Consider the following 21908-nt stretch of genomic DNA (forward strand, 5'->3'; position numbering starts at 1 on the left):
AAAACATGTATTACTAACAGAGTTAATATTTTCAGGAATGTATAGTAATATTTAATTGAACTTCCTATGCATTTACATAAAAATGCATTATGAAATAAAAAAAACATATCGAATGAATATGCGTTTAAAACAAGTAATAAAAGCAAAACCTAGACATAAACAGCTAAAAATAAAGGATTTTTCCCCAACATTATTCTCGAACTTTTGAATTTATAAACACATAAAACTTCAACATCGTCTCCCTCATCATTACGAGAGTTCTGTGCACGCCCATGAATTAGCCTAAAGCCTAAAAAATCTAATCTTCCGGTATTTCAATTATCTTCGCTTCTAAAACAAAATCTCTATTTATTCCTGCAATTTTCGATAACAGACGATAATAAACAAAGGCATTTAAAAGCAAACGATAGATTTTCAAAATGTTAAGCGAGAGACGAAATTACCTAACGGAACGGGGTCAAGCTCATTCAGTTCATAGCTCTTGATATATAATGAATCGAACAAGGTCACTCATTGGGAATCGGCAATGAATGAGAGTTTTTTTTTATTTTTTATTTTCTTTTATTTTTTGTAACCCAGAAAGGTCTAGGGACTCAAATATAAATATAGAGCGTTTTTTGTATGTAACATAATAATTACTTTCATGAAAATTTTTGAATTAATAAAAGTATAGTATATAATTTAAAAAGTTTATTGTTGTGTTTTGGATTGTTTGAAGGTTGAGGGCATTTTCATCAGGTTATTTGTTATTATTATTAAAAAAGAATTGTCAAGAATTATTTGATGTTATGAGATTTTTCTTTATTAATATTTTCTGATTTGAGTTTTTATTTGAAATATTGTTTGTTATAAGAGTTTATTTTAAAGATGTTGAACGGAAACTTTAGGTATTTATATGGATTCAAATATAAATATCAAGCGTATCGTAATTACTTTCATGGACATATTCGAATTAATAAAAAATATAGTTTATAATTTAAAGTTGTTGTGTTTTGGATTGCTTGAAAGTTAAGGACATTTTAATCAGGTTATTTGTGGGTATAATTTGAAAAGCAATATTAAGAATTATATTATGAGATTTCTCTTTATTAATATTTTCTGATATGAGCTTTTATCTGAAATATTTTTTGTTGAAAGGATTTATTTAAAGTTGCTGTATAAAAAGTGTATGTATTTGTATAGACTCAAATATAAATATAGAGAGTATCTTGTATGCAATGTAATAAGTACGTTCATGTACGTTTTTGAGTTAATTAAAAATATAGCATATAATTTAAAGTTAGTTGCTGAGTTTTGAATTGTTTGAAGTTTGAAGGCATTTTCTTATTTGTTGGTAAAATTTGAAGAGTATTTTTAATAATAATATTATTTTACGGCATTTTATTTCATTAAAATTTTCTGATTTGAGTTTTTATTTCAAATTTTTCTGTTAAAAGAGTTTATTTTAAAAATTTATACGTTTATATGAACTCGAATATAAATACAGAGCTTATCTTCTATATAAAATACGTACTTCCATGAACATTTTTGCATTTATAAGAAGTATAGCATATAATTTGAAATTTATTGTTGTATTTTGGATTGTTTGAAGTTTGAGGGCATTTTCTTATTGAGGGCATTTTCTTATTTTTCTTATCGATTAAAATCGATAAGAGAATATCGATTATAATCACAGTTGAAATGCCATCTTTTTTATGATTATTTGACTATTTTGGCTGAATATGGTAAAATAACAATAAAAAAAATGCTATTTTACAATTTTTTCCGAGATATTTCTGGCATTGAACAAGTCTGGAAAGGAGAATAAGAAATATGAGGTTAGTAAATCGGTAATATATTCTGGGTCAGTGATATGAAAAGCTAAAAAAACAGAAAAAAAGAAAAAAAAAGAAAAAAAAAAGAATGGTTGCAGAACAAAATAGTTTTATTCAATAAAGTTATTAACATTTCGCAGTTAATAGTTTAGAAAGACTTGACCAGCGAAGCGTGACTCTTATATTTTACTAACAGCTTTATTACCATTCAAAGAAACAATTCTTAATTTACGAAATAACTTATCAATTCGTCACACAATTCATAATTTACATATCAATCAAAATAATGTTTTCATATGGATGAAGATCTGTAATGCTGTTGGACTAACTTCATACTTGTGTCTTATTTTAGAAAATAACGAGTTTATTTCAAGTGCATGAATTACCACAACGAAATTGATATGCAGTTTATTATTTGAACATATATATAAATATCTCTTGCACATATTTCGAACTTTAGAAAGGCCAAAACAAGCCTTCTGTGTAATTGGTTTTTATAAAATAATGACAGCAAATGTTTAGCTCTTTTTTTCGAAAACTTACTCAACAATTTTGTTTTTGGTCAAGTTTTGTAATGCTTGTTTAACAAAATACAGATTCACTTAACAATAAGAAAATGATTACTTATTCGAAAATGAATTTGAAAAATGAATTTCTTAATTCCGCTTTTTAAATGTTTTGCAATAAACAAATAAGATTTTAAATTATAAAACTATATCATTTTTATTACTTATGTATAATGATTGTTTATGTTGCTGGCTTGGTACACTGTGAAAAACTTTAGTGAATAGGTGCCACTATTTTCGATATTGAGGTAAACGAAATCCATAAATGCAGAACTGTAGTTATAGTGCAAAAAATAAGATTGAAAAAATAACAATAGTTTAAAATAATTAGTGCAAATATATAACTAAAAGTGTGTTTGTGTTTTAAATGAAGTGTTTTTGCAGTAAAGTCATAAATTGATTCTAATTAGCATGAAAATATGTGTTGTCGGTTAACAAACATATAAAGAATGAATAAAAAAATAAATGAGACTGTAATAGTGAAAAAGTAAATAAAATATATGACTACATGCACAGTAAAAATTTTTAGCTTGCCTCAAAATCAAAAATGGGGGAAATTATACACCAACATTTTTTTCCAGTGTAAGAAACAGTCGCTTTTTCAAATTGGAGATTCTTTAGACTTCGTTTTGGTTTCTAATTTTAGAAAACCCTGTACTTGTTGTTTTTCAATGTTTTATTTATCAAATTTATGCGATTTTTTAAATATCTCACAGAACATTCTATCCTTTAAATCACCGCAGCTCTATATATAAAGTTTAAAAGCATACATAAACTTTATTGACTAATTTAAAATTATTACCAAGACCCCCGTAGAAGAACATGGGCCGCACAGCAGCAATCGCTACTGATTTATTTTATCCTTGCAGGCAAAAATGTTGCGAATTTCTTCGTGGTTTTGAAATCCCAATTTTCTTTTAAAACGATGTAATTACGGCTACGAAGTTATTTTTTTAAACGACGTTTTAAAATGCATGAATAGCACATTTAATTTAAAACTTCCGGAGCTTAATCATTTATTTATGTTTTTTTTGGTAGCTGGGTCCACATTTACTCTATAATAATAATATTCTTATCTTTAACTTAAGTCCGTGGAACTCAAGTCAACGACAGTTGGATGCAAAAGATTTTTTTTCTCCCATTTTGTTTTAGTTTTCAGAATATCGTTTGGAAAGCTAATTTAAATATATTTTTTCTAGCTAAACTTTGCAATTTCTGAAGTTTTAGATTCTTTTGAACTTTAATTTCTGATTAAGTTCTTTTTGTTTTCCCAATGCAGATCAATTGTTTCATTATTAGATAAACTTACCTTTTACAATTTGCGAATCTACTCTGAGAAAAAAGTCTAAGCCACCGGAATATGTCAGAATTTACCGTATTTCAGGTTTCTCTGTATTTTGCTACACCTAAAAGCTTGGTAATTTTTACTGATGCGCTTTTTTAATTAGTTTGGTAAAATTAGCAATTAAATATGGTTTTATTTCAAGTGAATAAACTTTGGTTAAAGTAGAAAAAATTAGTAACTTTATCATGATATCTTAGAGCATGGCATAAAAACCTTTTATTTGGTTAAACTAACATTACAGTTTTATATTTTTTACTAAATATGTGGTAATAAGAACTGTAGTTTTGAAAACCAGAATTTCCGGCAAACCGTTACCATATGAACGGAAAAACTACCAAATGAATGATTCAAATACCGTATATTTTGGTTTTATGAACCAAAATTACTGGTTTTTCTCCCAAAAAATATCCTTATCATTTAGTACGGTAGTTTTACCAGAGTTTTTCTTCCGGGTTCTAAGTATAATATTTGAATACAGATATTTTACAGCTCGAGTTGAACATTTTACCGCTCTGCAGACAGATTTGGTGATGTTGTAAATCATTATAAAGGTTTCTGCCTCTGGTATAAACTCAATGTTCAAATTTTTTTTTTCTTCTCAATTATAATAAATGTCATTCAACATTTTATTGAATTTTTTTTAAAAATCGGAACTATGAAAGATTTATATTTGTCACAACAATGTAATTTTTTTTTACTTTTCAAGGTATTATTAATGAACAAGACATTGAAATTCATTACGCTTTTTTCCTTGAATTCACTCATAACTGACCGCTATGATTGGACATTGAATGTTCACTCGTGTAGAAGAGTCATGATTCTTGAACGAGTAAGCTTGCCAACGAAGGTCAAAACGTTTTACACACTTTTTAGATCATAAAAATTGATCACGATATACATTTTAATAAAACAATATATCAGCTCGAGGCTCACGAGCATTTAATAACAAATAAACATTAAATATTGAAAGTCCTTTGAAGTATAATGCTACTAATTATTTTATGATGAATGTTTTTAACATGTTATCGCTACGTAATAGCTTTCTTGTTATTAAAAATTACTTTTTTGTTGATAAAATGCTTTTACATTTTGTATAATTAAAGTAAATTATAGAGAAAAAACATTGTATGCTGCATGTTGTGTTGTTTTAAGTTCATATAATAATACATGCAATATAATGCCCGTTGCTTTAAATTTGAAAAAGTTTTTAATTTAATTGGGTTTCATCATTCACGAACATTTAATAACAAATAAACATTAAATATTGAAAGTCCTTTGAAGTATAATGCTACTAATTATTTTATGATGAATGTTTTTAACATGTTATCGCTACGTAATAGCTTTTTTGTTATTAAAAATTACTTTTTTGTTGATAAAATGCTTTTACATTTTGTATAATTAAAGTAAATTATAGAGAAAAAACATTGTATGCTGCATGTTGTGTTGTTTTAAATTCATATAATAATGCATGCAATATAATGCCCGTTGCTTTAAATTTAAAAAAGTATTTAATTTAATTGGATTTCTTCATTTCTGTGCTAGAGTTTTCTTTGAATATGGAACTTTTAACGAAGAATTAGTAACAAAGTGCTTCGTTCACGAATATTTAACAACAATTAAACATTAAATATTGAAAGTTCTATGAAGTACAATGCTATTTATTATTGGCTAGCATGTTGTTAGCATGATGTTTATTGTTCTTCTTTGTTGTATTTGATTGTTTTCTCCGCCATTGGAAATTTAAAAAAATGTTAGCATGTGATCGCTACGTAATAACGAAATAGCCTTATCTTTTATGGGGAAAATTATTAAGCCTTAGAGTAATAATCTTTTCTTATGAGAAAATTATTTGCCGTCGATAAAATGCTTTTGGTTTTAATAATTAGAGTAATTTATAGAAAAAATTGTTAAGCATCTTGTTTTAAATTTAAGAAGTATTTGATTTAAGTGGGTTTGATCATTATTTGATTTTTCTTGCGTTGGATTTTTTTTAAAATATCGAATTTTTAATGAACAATTAATAACAAAATGCTTCTTTCATGAATATTTAATAACAAATAAACATTAAATATTGAAAGTGTTGAAGTATAATGATTTTAATTAATGTATGAGGAATGTTTTTAACATGGTTTTTTTTTAAATTAAAAACTATATTTTGTTGATAAAATGCCAAAAGATTTTGGTTAATTAAAGTAAGTTAGAGGAAAAAAAACCCGTAATATATTTTGTTTTAAAAATATTTGATTAAGGTGAGTTTCAACATTATTTTATTTTTCTAGGGCTGAGTTTTTATTTGAAATATAGAATTTGTGACTAGAATTGTATAAAATAATATAAATTAAAGTATTTGAATTGGGTGAATTTAATCATTATTTAATATTTCTCTTGAACTATATTCAGTTTTCAGGTCATTAAAATTGATCATAATAATATATTTTTTTGAAAAACAATGCATCAGTCCGAGGTCATGAATATTTAATTACAAATAAACACCAAATACTGAAAGTCTTTTGAAATGCTATTGAAATATAATGCTATTGATTATTTTATAATGAATGTTTTTAACATGTTATTGGTTCGTAATAGCCTTATCTTTCCTAGGAAAGTTTTTTTTGTCCATAAAATACTATTAGTTTTCGGGTAATTAAAATGAATTAGAGGGAAAAATCCATAATAAATATTGTTTTAAAATTAAAAAAAAATGCTTGATTTACATAAAGTTGATCATTATTTAATTTTATTCGAGTTGGAATTTTCTTTAAATACTGATTTGTAATATAAATGAAAACATTTTATTTAGGGGAATTTAAACATTTCTTAAAACTTCTCTTGAATCGGCCCCTTTTCAATGACAAAATATTAAAACTATATTTTATTTAAATTATAATATTATAGAGCAATAAAAAATAAAGAATATTTTATTTGTGTGGGTTTCTGGTAAAAAAAACCTAAATCTGTTAATGAAACCTAAAATGTAAACCATTAATTTAGTAATGTTTTCTTTTATATGGTAACAGTTCATCGGCAATTCTGGTTTTCAAAATAATAATTCTTATTACCACACATTTAGTAAACAATACAAAACTGAAGAATAAATTTAATCGAATGAATGATTTTTATGTCACGCTTTAAGGTATCATGATGAAATTACCAAATTTTACCACATTTACCAAATTTTATCACATACTATAAAACCATATGTTATTGTTAGCGGAATGATATGTTAAAAAATTACCGATATTTCTCAATCATATGTTAAAAATTACCGATATTTTTGGTATTCCCATATAGCCAGAAACACGGTAAATTTTACCATATTCTGGTAGTTTTGACCATAGTTTTTTTCGCAATTAGACTATGTTTCGACAAGGATAAAGATTTTTCACTTCAGAGAAAAAACTATAATTTATTTGTTTATGTAATACTTTTGTGTTTATTTTCACTTTGTTTAGCTTTATTCCTGCTCATTATAAAGTTAACGTTTTATTCTTTCAACCAAATTTTCGTCATGATATTTGAATGTTGTTGTTTATTTACAATCCAATCTAAAAAAAAATGCTATTTAGATCGAACATAATTTAAATAATATTTCTGGTTTCTGGTCGGTCACAAGATTGTTTCCTCAAATTTGCTTTCATACCTCAGAATTTCCTCAATTGAAATTCAATTTTCTTGGAATTTTCAGGAAGTACATAATTAAATCCAATAAATTGTTCAGATATATAATTGTTTATACTTATTTTATGAAATCTATCGGTTTTATAAATTCCGGTTATTTTAAATTTTAAGTTTAGTCTTGTTTTATTAAATAACAAATAGCTGCGCGAGAGTGTTTTATATGACAATTGCCTGCTATGCATGTAATTTGCAGCTATTTTTCACTCAAAAAATATTGCAGTGCAATACAGATTGAAGACAAAATAAACTTATGAAAATTGAGAAAATTTATTTTACGAACACAATTAAATCCAATAAATTCTTCGGATATATAATTATTTATACTTATTTCATGAAATCTATCGGTTTTATAAATTCCAGTTATTTTTAATTTTTCGTTTATTCTTGTTTAATTAAATAACAAATAACTGCGCGAGAATATTTTATAAGACAATTCCATGTTATGCACGTAATTTGCAGCTATTTTAGCTTTTTTTTCTCAATACAGATTAAATACAAAATAAATTTATGAAAAATTCGAAAGTTTCGTAATTTATTTTACGAGCACAAAATTAGATCAGAATTTTTTTTAAAATACTAAATATTATGAACAAGTGAGATTTAAAAATTGTGTTTTTAAAAATGCTTTCATATGAATCTAGAATTCGCAGCTATTTTCATACTAAATTGCCAAAGTAAAACAAGAAAAAAATTGAACACATTCTTTGAAGAATGAAAAAAGCAAATAAGTGTAGCATAATTGACTAAGAGAAAATTTTATATCAAATATAACTTTCTCAAATTGCTAAAATCTACTAGTCGAGACGAGACTTCGGCGTAGACAATCGTGGTGGTTACATCATAAAAAATTAATCCTCAATTGCTTGCATATTACAAAGTGAATAACTGTTTAAAAATATTAACAAAATCCTATTAACAAAAAAATTTATAAAAAGACGTTTCAACAAAATAAAAATATCTTCTGTTATCTTAATTTTTGCTTGTGTTCGTAATTTGCAGCTTCTATTTCGTCTTAGACAATCGCGGAGTAAGCTGATAGTTTCAAATTAACACATTTTCAAAAATATACTGACACAATTGTTTACATATCACGAATTAAATGAATGTTCAAAAAATATGGAAAGACAATAGCAACACAATTTGTTATCGAAAACATAATATCAGATCATATGCAACTTTCTCAAATTGTTAAAATCGACGATGAGTTCTCGGCTTAGCAAATCACAGTTGTTGCATATTAAAAAAAAATCAGAAAATAATTAAACCACAATTGATTGCATGTTACAAATTGAACAACTGTTTGAAAATATGCAAGCACTGCTGTAGTAAAATTAAAAATACGAAACATAGTATCAGATTAAATATAACTTTTTCAAATTGTCAAAGTGATTTCGACAAATCATGTCCACAGATAAGCCTGCAATTTACAGTCATTATATGGTTTAGACAATCTTAGTAAAACGGTTACAAATTGAGCCAATGCTCAAAAATATGCAAACACAATTGTTACTTTAACAAGGATCCGTTTTGTTCTTGTCACTTTCTGGCAAAATAACAACGCCAACTGAAGCATGAAACATGGACACTTATCCGCCATATCTGGCGAAACTATCTTCAGAGCCAATTGATCACAAAAGAGGATATTTGAAAAAATAACGTAGCCAAGGAACCAAAACTCGTATCGTTACCGAAAACATTAGATACAAATCTTTATCGGTAGCTTCTTTGTTTTATGAATTAGATTCTTATTCAATGTATTTATTTCGATTGCAATTTCTTTTGCAAAGTTAGAACAAAAAGCACGTTCTTATACTATAAAGTTCTTTCACCACCATTTTTGACCTGACCCGAACTTTACTTGGCGCAATTTTTTTCACGCGTTTTATTTATAGTGTGATATCGTTCATTGTTGCTGTAATAAAGAAGATGAGTTGCTCATAGACATGTTCATAATTCTATTGAAGTTTGCTCTATTGACCGTTTTGGTTCGTTGGGTATTTACCCGCTAATTACTTGAGTGGGAGGTTTCTGATCAGCGATGTAAGATTAAGCTTCGTTAATGAAAAAACTTGATTTTTTATGTATTAAACAAATGTATGTTATTAATAGCATTTTTATTAAACATGTGGTTGTATGTTTTTGACAGGTGTCTGATCATGTAGATTTCATGGCTGGCGTGAAAGGGTTAACATCGCATTTGGAAAAGAGACTGTCTTTGGTTCAACGCATTCAAGATTATCTGGAATATACATAAAATGTTAAAATCAGAATAGGAAAATTTGCAGTTGAATTGACAATAGCAGAGATGATGGGACAAAAGTGTTTAGTAAGTTAAGTTTTAATTGAAATTTTAAGTTAAAACTGTTTTTTAAACTTTAGTGATTAAATTATTTATTGAAATTTGTTATTTATTAAATTTTATTTATTGAAAGTTAATTTTTAATAGAAATTTAAAGTTTAAACTGTTTTTTAAACTTTAGTGATTAAATTATTTCTTGAACTTTATTATTTATTAAATTTTATTTATGGAAAGTTAAGTTTTAATAGAAATTTAAAGTTTAAACTGTTTTTTAAACTTTAACGATTAAATTATTTATTGAACTTTGTTATTTATTAAATTTTATTTATTGAAAGTTAAGTTTTAATAGAAATTTAAAGTTTAAACTGTTTTTTAAACTTTAGTGATTAAATTATTTATTGAACTTCGTTATTAAATTTTATTTATTGAAAGTTAAGTTTTGATAGAATTTAAAGTTTAAACTGTTTTTCAAACTTTAGTGATTAAATTATTCATTGAACTTTGTTATTTATTAAATTTTATTTATTGAAAGTTTTTTGAATTTCAGTAGTTCGGTTAATTTTTTCATTATTCGATCAAAAATTAACTTGAATAGTTATTTTTTTATTACTTTTTATTGATTAATCCTTTATTAATTTAAATTTTATTGATTAATATTTCTTAGTGATTTATTTTTGTTAAATATTTTACAGAACCACTACTTTTCAACGATTGAACATTTTAAGCGATAGTTCTGAACTTAAATTTTAATTTCGATTTTGCATTATATGAACATTAATTATCAGATTGAACATTTTTTTTTTCATTTGAGTGTTCATAGTTTATAAACTTTCAATTAGAAGTTAGTTTTGTTGCGAACATTACATGATTCTGTTCTTTTTCTCCTATTATTGTTTTATGATTTGTTTTATGATTTTGATTTAATGGAGGCAAAAGTAAAATAATTGAAATCTGAAAAATTCGTTCATTTTTTGTTATTATGAATGTTTGAATTCTATGGACAAAATAACCAGAATATGGTAAAATTTACAGTGTTTCAGGAATATTGGAAAACCAAAAAGTTAAATATTTTTTACCCAAGGACTTTGGTAAAATTAACAATAAAATATGGTTTGATACAATGGGATGAAGTTTGATATATGTGGTAAAATTTGGTTATTTTATCATGACATCTTAGAGCATGACATAAAAACCATTTATTCAGTGAATTTCCGGTTAACCGTTACCATATGAATGGAAAAAGTGCTAAATGAATGGTTTAATTTCCGAATATTTTGGTTTTATTACCAGAATTGCATTTTTTTTCCAAAAATCCATCACCATAGAGTACCACATTTTTTACCATCACCATACAGTACGATAGTTTTACCAGAATATTTTCTTCGTGTGAACAGATCTTAACACCATTCTATGAAAGAAAACTGCTCTAACAATTGCACTAAATGTGAAGTACTAAAACAGTTTTTATTAGTTAATGAAATATGTGCAAATTTAAAACAAAAATTTATACTAGAAATCAAGTTATAAAATGTAAATGATTTATTTCGTTGGCAGACTTAAATTTTTTTTAAATATAAATAATTTTTTTGATTTTATGCGAAACCTCCTTCAGTTTGTTTTTATCAGCAGCATAAATGTCAACTTTGATCTTCAGATTTCTTTTTATTTTTTGTTGCTAAACACTTTGTTACATTCAAGCATATACTATGCTTATGATTATAAGTCTCATTCTTTTCTATCATTTTCTATTTAAAGTACTCAATCTAATAGAAATAGAATTTACAGGTTTGAGTATAAAAAATATAACAATTTAGTTTGAAAATTTGAACGTTGACAAGTAATATTTATAATTTATGTTACGAAAATGTTAGAATTTGTTTTATTTAAAAATTGTTATTTGTGAAATTCATAATAGGGAAGTGATACTCTGACAATGATCGCTTTTTTTCATTTTGTTCCCAAGGCACTGTAGTATTAAGAAAGTTTAAATCAATTTTAAATGATTGTACGGTACGCATTGTTAACCATGCAATGAAAATCCGTTATTATATTTTATAGCTTAATTCCTTTTTATTTTTATGTGTTGTCATTAATTTCTTCTTGAAAAAATCTTAATTTCAAAAAGGACACTGAGAAAAAAATATGGTCAAAACTACCAGAACATGGTAAAGTTCACCTTGTTTCTGGCTCTTTAAGAACACAAAAAGATCGGTAATTCTTCCCGAAGTACTTTGGTAATGATTTTGATAAAATAAACAGTAAAATATGGTTTTGTGATATGTGATAAAACTTGATAGATGTGATGAAATTTGGTGATTTTTTCACGATATTTTTGAGCACGGCATAAAAACCTTTTATTCAGTCCAAATTACTTTTCAATTTTGCATTTTTAATTAAAAGTGTGGCTTTAAGAACAATAATTGTGAAAAATAGAATTTTTGGTTAACCGTTTAAATTTGATCAAAAAAATTAGCAAATAAATGGTGTAAATATCAAATATATTAGCTTTACTAATCACAATTTATTGTATTTCTGGCTCTATGGGAACACCACAAATATAATTTTAACCGAAGCACTTAGGAAATCAAGTTCAGTAAAATTATCAACCATACATGGTTTTATTACTATATTGCTAGGTAGAAAATGTAGTAATTTTCTCATGATACCTTAGAGCATGGCATAAGGATAATTTATTCGATTAAATATACTTTTCAATTTAGTATTTTTACTGAATCTTTGGTGATAAGAACTGTAACTTAGAAAACCTGAATTTCCGGTAAATCGTTACCATACGAACGAAAAAACAATCAAATTAATAGTTTAAATATCATATTTTAATTATTAATTCCAGAATTATGTTTTTATTTATCTATTTATTATTTTTTTTTAACCAGATATGTCAATGCAGTAAAGTACTGTAATTTAGCGAGAATTTTATTACCCCATGAACTCTAGAAATTTGTTATCTGTAGTGTTCAAATCATCTCAGAAATTTTACTTAAGAAACAACTAGAAATATAATTTGTTTTGCAACCTGCTCTTTCAATTGTTAAGAATCTCATAAACATTGCAAAAACTTCTTTAAAAGGTGTTAATTGCCATGATTAAAAATAGTGTTGAGCCATTTATTTATTAAAAAGCAAATTATTCAATTTGAAAACTAAGCTGAAACAAAAAATTACAAAATTAAAACAAGTTGAATCTTAACAATTTTGTGCTTATAGTCTATTTGATACTTTTACATCAGACTTTTTTACTATATTTCACTTTCAAGCATAGTATTGGTACCTTGTACTATAATGTTGGTGCTCCGTTCATGATAAAGCGCAAATTAGCAGAAAAAAACTGAGAAACACCCTTAATTTTTATTTTAGTTTGTTTGCTAATTTTTTTATTTTTTAGCTATTAAACAATTTTATAGAGTATAAAAAAATTATATTAAGTGTTTAGGGGATTAAAAATATCTATGAAGCATAAAAAAAAAACATTTTGTGCTCTGTGGGAAAAATTAAAATTGCTTCTAAGCATTTTGATTTTAAAATATCAGTAAAATTGCGGGACAATTCATTTGAAATCAAAGCCTTAAAATCTAGATATAGCATATTCTGTTAATTTCATCGATAAAATGAAAATATATTCATTATGTATTCATATTAACGACTTGCAATAAAAATTCATCTTTCATAAATATTCCTAAATATCAATATGAAACAATAAACAATATGAGAGAGATAAAAACTGTAAGAGTAAAGCGGAAAATAAAAGTGGGTTGTAAATATTTAATTGTCTTAAGTAAATTTACATTAAAAACAAACACCATAGAGTTAATATCTTCGCCTGTTACCTTTTTATTTTATTCAATTGTTAGATTTAATGAATGATCAAGATAAACCTCAAAATAATGATGGCTTGTAAAGGAGTTAATTTTTGTTTGTTTAAAAGCGGGTATTATAATTTATTTTCATTAGTTCAGTGCTCCGATATAATATTTTTGTTCTGTTTTTGGTAAATATTATTGTTTGAAATGTATCGGTGTCTGGAAAATTCCTTGATAGTTTGACCTTTAAATCTACTTTACTCTGAAACAATTCCAGTTCAAATTATGGTAAAAAATACCGGGAGTCTGTGTGCAGCATTCGTAAAGTCCATTTTACCGTAAAATTTTATACCGTAATTTTTACGGTAAAATTTATTTCATTACAATGATTTTGTTGCAAGTATTACTATGCAAATTATGGTTTATTACCTTTTGTGCTTGGTAAAATTTTACGGTGGATTTTACGGTAAGAATTAATGCCACCCTGAGCCGGTACTTTTTACAGTATTTTGATTAATATAGTAGTAGATCTAGAGTTTAAGGATTTTGATGGCAAATTTGAAAAAGCTATTTTCATTATTACAAAATCACTTCACATGTTTTCATCAACAATTTATATAATTTTTTTAAAGTAATTGTCGGAGCCGTGACTGATCAGGGGATAGAGCGCTCACCTCCCAATGAGGTTAACCGAGCTCGAATCCCGACAATGGCTGGTTGATNTGCTAGACCAGGAAGGCGACACACCACGAAGGTGAAATTTGCAGGACGGATAAGGCATGTTGTGGTATGCAAATGATTAGCTTATCAGCGCGTTCATGCAAAGCAGGCTGTGGTAACGACACCTTCAATGTGTATAAAAGAAGAGATTTGACAGTAAGTTTCTCATACAGAAATTGAATTTGAGCGTTGTGCTTGGGTAAAAAGGTTTTTGTTGCGCCTCGTGTAAGAAGTTGAAATGCCAGTTGCTCCGTCTTATCTTCGAGACCTCCAGAACGCTACGTTTCAGCAGGACAATGCACGACTGCATGTTGCCCGCTCTGTCCTGACTTTCCGAGACACAGAACATGTTCGCCTGTTGCCCTGGCCAGCACGTTCTCCTGATCTCTCGCCAACTGAAAACGTCTGGTCAATGATTGCCGAACCACTGGCACGCCACCACTCGTCAGTCACTACGGTTGATGAATTGTGGCATAATGTTGAAGCTGCATGGAATACTGTACCCGTCCATGCTATCCAATCTCTGTTCGACTCGATGCCCAGGAGAATAACTGTTGTTATTGCTGCCAGGGGAGGTTGCTCTGAGAACTGATTCCTCAGGATCTATACATCCAAATATCTTAAAAATTTAATCACTCATTCTTCCAACTATAATGTAGGCTTAATAAATAACATTCTGTTATTTGCATTCATTCCTGGTGTAGCAATTTTAATGGCCATTAGTGTATATATTTATATTTATATTTATATTTATATTTATATTTATATTTATATTTATATTTATATATATATTGATATTTATATTTATATTTATATTTAGCGTTTTGAAACAAAAACCGATCAAAGAAAATTTATTTTTTCAGACTTTTTTTTCAATAATCTTTTTATCCAGAAAAACGTCAAAACTATAACTTAAATATATGTGTTAAGGCCTTGGAGTAATAAAAGATAAGGCCCATTTTGAAAGTTTTCACGAAAGCGTATATTTAAGAGCTTCCTAGTAAAAATCTTGAGATTTTTATGTTGGAAAAAAGATACTTTTATGAGTACTTGTTAATGCTAGAATTTTTTGTAACTATTAACGTAACTATCCGAAAAAAATAAGAAATATTTTAAGGTATAAATGTCAAATCATGTAAAGGTAAATAGAATATGTAAATAATGTGATTAATAATGTAATGAAAATGATGAGGTTTTCGAAGCTCTTCCCCCAAAATAAATAAATAAATAAAATCACAGTTTAAGTGCTTTAAACTTGGGCAGTTATACATAATTTTAAGTTACGTATACCACACTGCCAAAAAAGAATTATCTGGGTTTTAGAACAGACAAATAATTTAAGTATTTTAAAAGTTATTAACCTTATTTCAATTTACGAAACCTGGTAATTTATTCTCACCAAGTTAAAAAATTTAGCCACTAAATCCGTTAACAAGTGGCGCTGCTATTTAGAAAAATAAAGTCATAAAACTGCCACACTTGCTGCTGCAAATATTAGTTAGTTTTTGAAAAATATCTTATGGTATTTTTCATTTTGCAGTTTTTATCTGCAAAATATTTTTTATAGATTTTTAAATCGTTTTATAGCAACGTCATATGTTGATAAACTTTGCAATTAATTTTACAACTTTTTGTGTCTAATTATCTAGTTTCCTAAGCGAAACTCAGCCAAACTTTTATTTTTATATCCTTCCATTTTTCACACCGTCGTTGATATTTGGAACATCTATATGCCATGATAAGAATTATAATTACAGTTGGTTAATTAAGTGTAAAATCAGTATAAAAATGTGGATGTCTAATAATAACAATATATCACATAATAATATATCTCATAATAATCGTGACATAATATATCATATATAATATGTCACATAACGTTTGTCACGCTCTAGTTTCGTTAAAAATTTTAAACAAGTGAAATTTTTTAAAAAAGTTCATAATTATTGTCAAAGGATTGATCTTAATTCTTAATTTTTTTTTGTCTCCATAACTTTTGCTCGTGAAAGAAAGTAACAAACATTTTTTTAAATTGAAATAATGATCCTTAAAGCTAAGGAAGATCTTGAGTTTAAGGATTTTGATGGCAAATTTAAAAAAGCTTTTTTTATTATTACAAAATCACTTCACATGTTTTCATCAACAATGTATATAATTTTTTTAAAGTAATTGTCGGAGCCGTGACGGATCAGGGGATAGAGCGCTCACCTCCCAATGAGGTTAACCGAGCTCGAATCCCGACAATGGCTGGTTGATTCTAATTTCACACCAGGCTCGCATCGACCACAGTCCTGACGTAAAATATCCTCAGTGGTAGACGGATCATGGATTAGAGTCCTCTTGCCATCAGGCTAATCATGGGGGTTTTCGTGGTTTTCCTCTTCATATAACGCAAATGCGTGTTAGTTCCTTCAAGAAGTTCTCCACGAAGGCAAATTTCCCCCGATGCTTGATCCAGGAGTTACCTTGTCTTCTGGATTGGGTTCAAAATTAAAAGGCTACGTAGCTGAACGTTAGTAGTCGTAAACCCAAAAATTGGCACGCTGTTTAACAACGGTTATAAAATAAAATCAAAATGCCTGAGCTGAGGTTGCTTAAGGGATAACCCCTTGATGAGGTTACCCAGGTTCGAATCCCATCGACTGGTTGATATGAATTCCACTCCCAGTTCACATCGACCACAGTGCTGACGTAAGATATCATGGGGGGTAGAAGCTCATAAGTTAGAATCCCCTTGCTGTTGGGCTAACCGTGTGAGGTTTTCATGTTTTTCTTCTCCATGTAATGTAAATGCAAGTTAATTTCATCAAAAAGTAGTCCACAAAGGCTAATTTGCTTCTGTGATTGATTCAAGCGTTCTTCTGTCTTTTCGGACAGGTTTGAAATGGTTTCAAAATTGCAAGGATATGGAGTTGAACATTGATAGTCGTAAACTGAAAATTCGGCTGTTCAACAACGGTTATAAAAGAAAGTAATTGTCAAATAAAATTAAAACATTGCTCCAAAACTTTTTCAACTTTAATTAAAATTTAAAGCAAGAAGAGTAGTTTTAATAATTTATTTTACTTTCTAGGTTACTTTGAAAATGCATCAGCAACTGTACAAAGAACACTTGAGCTTACAGAAGTCATTTTGTGCTTTGTATCGTCATATGTCGGAGGAGCAGAACGTCAAAGTATGTTGTGAAGCTAATTTAGTTGATTTTCATGTAGATATGTAGAGTTGATGTAGATATGTTTAATGTGTTCCAAAATATGTGTGGTTAAAACAGATGTATGAGTTAAACAAATGTATGAGTTGAGTTTTAATTTTATATCCAAATGACTCAAAAACAGATAGTATTCTTTGCTCGCTTAAATTCAAAGTATAAAAATGTAAGTATGACTCACTTTGGGTCTTGAAATTATGACGAAATATATATAAAAATAACTGTTAAACATATAAAAAGATTTACCTTTAAAATTATCAGCTTTTGAAAGTGTTTTAATGGCAGATAAGAAGGCTTCTTTTTTTTAAATTCAGCTTTAAATGTGTACTTGCATCGCATCACAACAAAGGTTTTTTTCTGGCAAAAGCCTAGGCCTTGACCTTCAGTTGTTGTTGTTGACGTATGCCTGATAAGGCAGAGGGGTGCGATTGTTCTTGATTTTCAGTGGCGCCACCTGTGGCCAAGAATTCGACTTCTGCCACACCCATACGTCACACTCGTTTAAAGAGAGGACCCATTCATACAACCTTTCATTCATCCACAGATCTTAATTTTGACCTGAATCAGAGAACGATCAATCTCCAATCCAGTACCCCCAGAGGTTTTGATTTGTTACGGGAACATGGAGGACTTTGCGACTCGACAGATTTAATGCACTATTTACTACACGGGGAGTCTTCTGCCGGCGGGGTTCGAATCCCCGAGCTCTCGGACATGGGCACAGCGCTCTACCGACCAGATTATCCCGGCCTGTTGACCATTAGTTCAATGGGTAATTATAGCAAAGGTTTAAACCATCGTATTTGCTGTCAAATTTATGCACAGCAACCCTTATCCAAACTTTTACATATTTGCACGAATACTATATAAATATACACAACTTGAAAATACTATACTTGATTGCTTTTTGGAAGGATACCATACTTATGGTAGAATAAGGAAATACAATGCTCATGCCTTAGAAATTTCTCGGAAAAAATGATTAAATAGCAATTTACTTAATTGGTTATTTTAGCATATTCAAAGAAAACAGTTAAATAACCATAAATAAGATGGTATTCAAACTGTTAACTGTGAGAAAAGCCTTTTCCTAACTACCTAATACGGTTAAATAACCAGAATTTTATGGTACCAACTAACTCTACCTAATGATGCCACTTAGTTCCCTGCAGCTGGGTACATATTATAGCCAAAAGGTTATCATGATCGACTCATGATCGATCTTACTATTCTCATGAGCGGCAGAGAGGGGGTTCGATTTCCAGCATTGGCATTACAATACTTTCTTCATTTCTTTCAACACAATAAAAGTTTTCAGCCTCCTGTACTCCCCAATTTGCGACCCAGGACTATTAGAATACAATACTCTCATTCACGAGTAGATGGCACCAACATATAACTGCTTTACACAAAAAGTCTAGCATTTACCACATCTTACGATGGGTGAAACAACCAGATAAACTAGTTAAACCATATTCAACGGCTCATTTAATAAAACACAATTCTTCACAACCTAACTCTAATGCCTACAACCTAACTAAAAGACTTGCTCCAATGTCCAGTTAGATTTCTTTTTTATGATTTCTAAATCATGCTAGTTGTAAATGGTTAAAAAAACCGTATAGTTTTCTATTCATAGTTTTTCAAACATACTAAACGGTTTCAAAACCGTAAAGGTAAAATATGTTCTTTTCCGTAAACTTCATGGTTAGTTCGATGGATAGATTGCTGCCAGCTATTTTATCGTAATTTTAGAATGAAAATTCTAACAGTGTAGCATAATGGGGGAATGCTATACTTAATAGCATAATGGGGGAATAGCGTACTTAATAGTTTAGGGAGGATATTATGCTTCATGTTTGCAGGTATTTATGTGCATGATAATATCATAAATTTGAAATGTTATACACTTTGTAATATATCACCAAATGTGAGTGTGGAAAGTATGAAAAATAGGATTAAAAATATTTATTTTTTAAAATTTCTTTACGTTACATATTTTGTAATTAAAAAAAAAGCACCAACGTCAAAGGCCACTTCAAATGTACGAATTACTGCAGTCTTTTTAATTTCAAAGAACAAAAATTAACAGATAATATTCATGGATTTATGAAAAAAATTTATTGTGGGTGAAGCAATGTTTTTTATTTTATTTATGCTGAAAAATATAATGTGACTATAGAAATTACGAAATTAAAAAAAAAATCATAATAATATTAAAAAAAATTAAATAAAACGAAGAAAGAAAATGTAAAACTAATACATCAAAATAAAATTTTAAAAAAAAGTTTAATTTTTTTTATTTATCGTTACTTAAGCTTACAATGTAAAATATCCTGAACAAATTACGATATAAATTGCATGCACTTGGGGAGTTTGGGTTCATCATCCGTAATATCCATTTTTTAACATTGAATACTATACAGTGATGTTTACAGTAATATTTATTTAATGAGAGTGATTCAGAGATTTTACGGTAATTAGTACTGTAAACATTACGGTATATCAGAATTTATTTCCCGTAACCTTTTCCGGTAAATATGAGCTTTATTTTACCGGCACTCAGAATGCCTGTAGCTTTTGCCGTAATTGAATTTTTTACACGTATATTTAAGGTTTTTCAAGATAAAAAAAATCTGATTTCAGTTTCTATATTTGATTTAAATTGCTTGTAAGTATTCTTTTAACGAAAGTCGAAGTAGATTTTTTTATGGGAAAAAAATTACAAACATGTTTTACTTACTATTAACATTACATTTTATTCTTTATTTTCTATTTTTAAAAGGTGATGGCGCAGACATTTTCCTATTAACTCTTCTTTTAAACAGTTGCCATTTCAGAAAATAAAATATATTAGGACAAATTTAAACTATCAAGATGTATTTATTTCTTCGTGTGTGAAGCCTGGGTATAAAAAAAAAATTATTTCTTTAACATCCATTTGAAAATGGGTCTTCTAATTAGCATACTCGATAAACAAGATAAAAGATAATTTTGAACTGAGCCAGTGAACTTTCCCCTTCTTTGTTTTTAAACAATTTGTTATCACTTGCTTATCCAGTTTTGACTTACAAACTCAAATACGACACATTTAATTCGTTTTCAGTATTGATTTTTTTCCCTTTTCGATTTACGTTATAGCCACGATTCTTTTGTTTTAATGTTACGATCTCGATAACTTTTTAAACGATAATTGTCAAAATTTGGTCCAATTTTTAAACAGGTCAGAAGTTCACGTGTAAATTGTTATAAATCTAATTTTCTGAAGAACAGGATATATATTATGTTTTTTGTAAATTATTACAGAAAATGATTATTCAAAACATACAACAACTTTCTTAAAAGTGTCTTTAGACTGCTATCTTATTCAGTAGGCATATCTATTTTACACCTGTTGCTTGTTGAATGTTTTTTATTCATTAGAAATGTGAAGCTCGTTCAAATGAAATGAAAATGAGATTGAGTTCTATGATGTTATTTTGAACTATTTTCAACTTCTTTAACGCTTGAAGAATAGGTGGACGAAAAATATTTAATTCCAAATTTTTAACAAAATCAAATTAGTGCTTTTAACTATTGTCATAGAAATGTAGATATTTGATGGCAAGTGCATTTGTTTTCTTGAAAAACCACCCCCGCATAAAGACACAAGAAAAAGGTCAAAATACAAAGTAAACAAATAAATACATAAAATACTTTAAAGTCATTAAAAATGTTTTTCTTCCATTTCCGTAAAATTAAATTACGAGAAATGAGAAAGCAACAAAAATAGCGTAACAAATAATTGGATGATATAAGGTAAGGGAATAACTTAAAAACAATTTTCAACAAAATCAAATTAGTACTTTAATTGTTGTCACAGAAATGTAGATGCTTGATGGCACGTGAATTTGTTTCTTAAGAACCATAGTCCCACGTAAAAACACAAGAATTGTCGCAAAAATACAAAATAAACAAATGAATATTTATATTTTAAAAACAAAAGCAAAAATGACGTATTCTATTTCCATAAAATCTAATTACGCACAAATAAGAATGTAACAAAAGTACAAAAAAATATTCAGCGGATAGAAGTTAAGTGAATGACTTAATTCCAATTTTTAACGAAATCAAATTAGCACTTTTAATTGTTGTATAAATTATTAATATATTTATTTCTTTGAAAACACACCCCCACTTAAAAACTCAAGAAGAATGTCAAAATACAAAATAAACAAATTAATACGTAATATATATATTAAAGACATAGAGAAAAAGGTCTTTATTCTATTTTCATGAAATCAAATTACTCACAAATGAGAAATGACAAAAAGACAGAAACAAATATTTAGTGGATGTAAATTAAGGGAAAGACTTCATTCTAATTTTTAACAAAATAAAATTAGTACTTTAATTGTCGTAGAAATATGGATGTTTGATGGCAAGTGTATTTGTTTTTTTGAAAACACATCTTCACACAAA

General features: G+C 27.8%; 1 protein-coding gene across 2 annotated transcripts in view; it reads left to right on the forward strand.

The window, feature by feature from the left end:
* LOC107440918 (uncharacterized) overlaps window positions 1-21908 on the forward strand; it is a 153114-nt gene that overhangs the window by 55342 nt on the left and 75864 nt on the right. For both annotated transcript variants that reach the window (XM_043041013.2, XM_043041014.2), the window contains exons 2-3: window positions 9550-9729; window positions 17313-17414. In XM_043041013.2, the coding sequence (XP_042896947.1) occupies window positions 9709-9729; window positions 17313-17414 (123 nt within the window). In that variant the 5' untranslated portion in view covers window positions 9550-9708. The remainder of the gene's footprint in view (window positions 1-9549; window positions 9730-17312; window positions 17415-21908) is intronic.

The sequence above is a fragment of the Parasteatoda tepidariorum genome, chromosome X2 (assembly GCF_043381705.1).
Source record: "Parasteatoda tepidariorum isolate YZ-2023 chromosome X2, CAS_Ptep_4.0, whole genome shotgun sequence".
Lineage (NCBI taxonomy): Eukaryota > Metazoa > Arthropoda > Arachnida > Araneae > Theridiidae > Parasteatoda > Parasteatoda tepidariorum.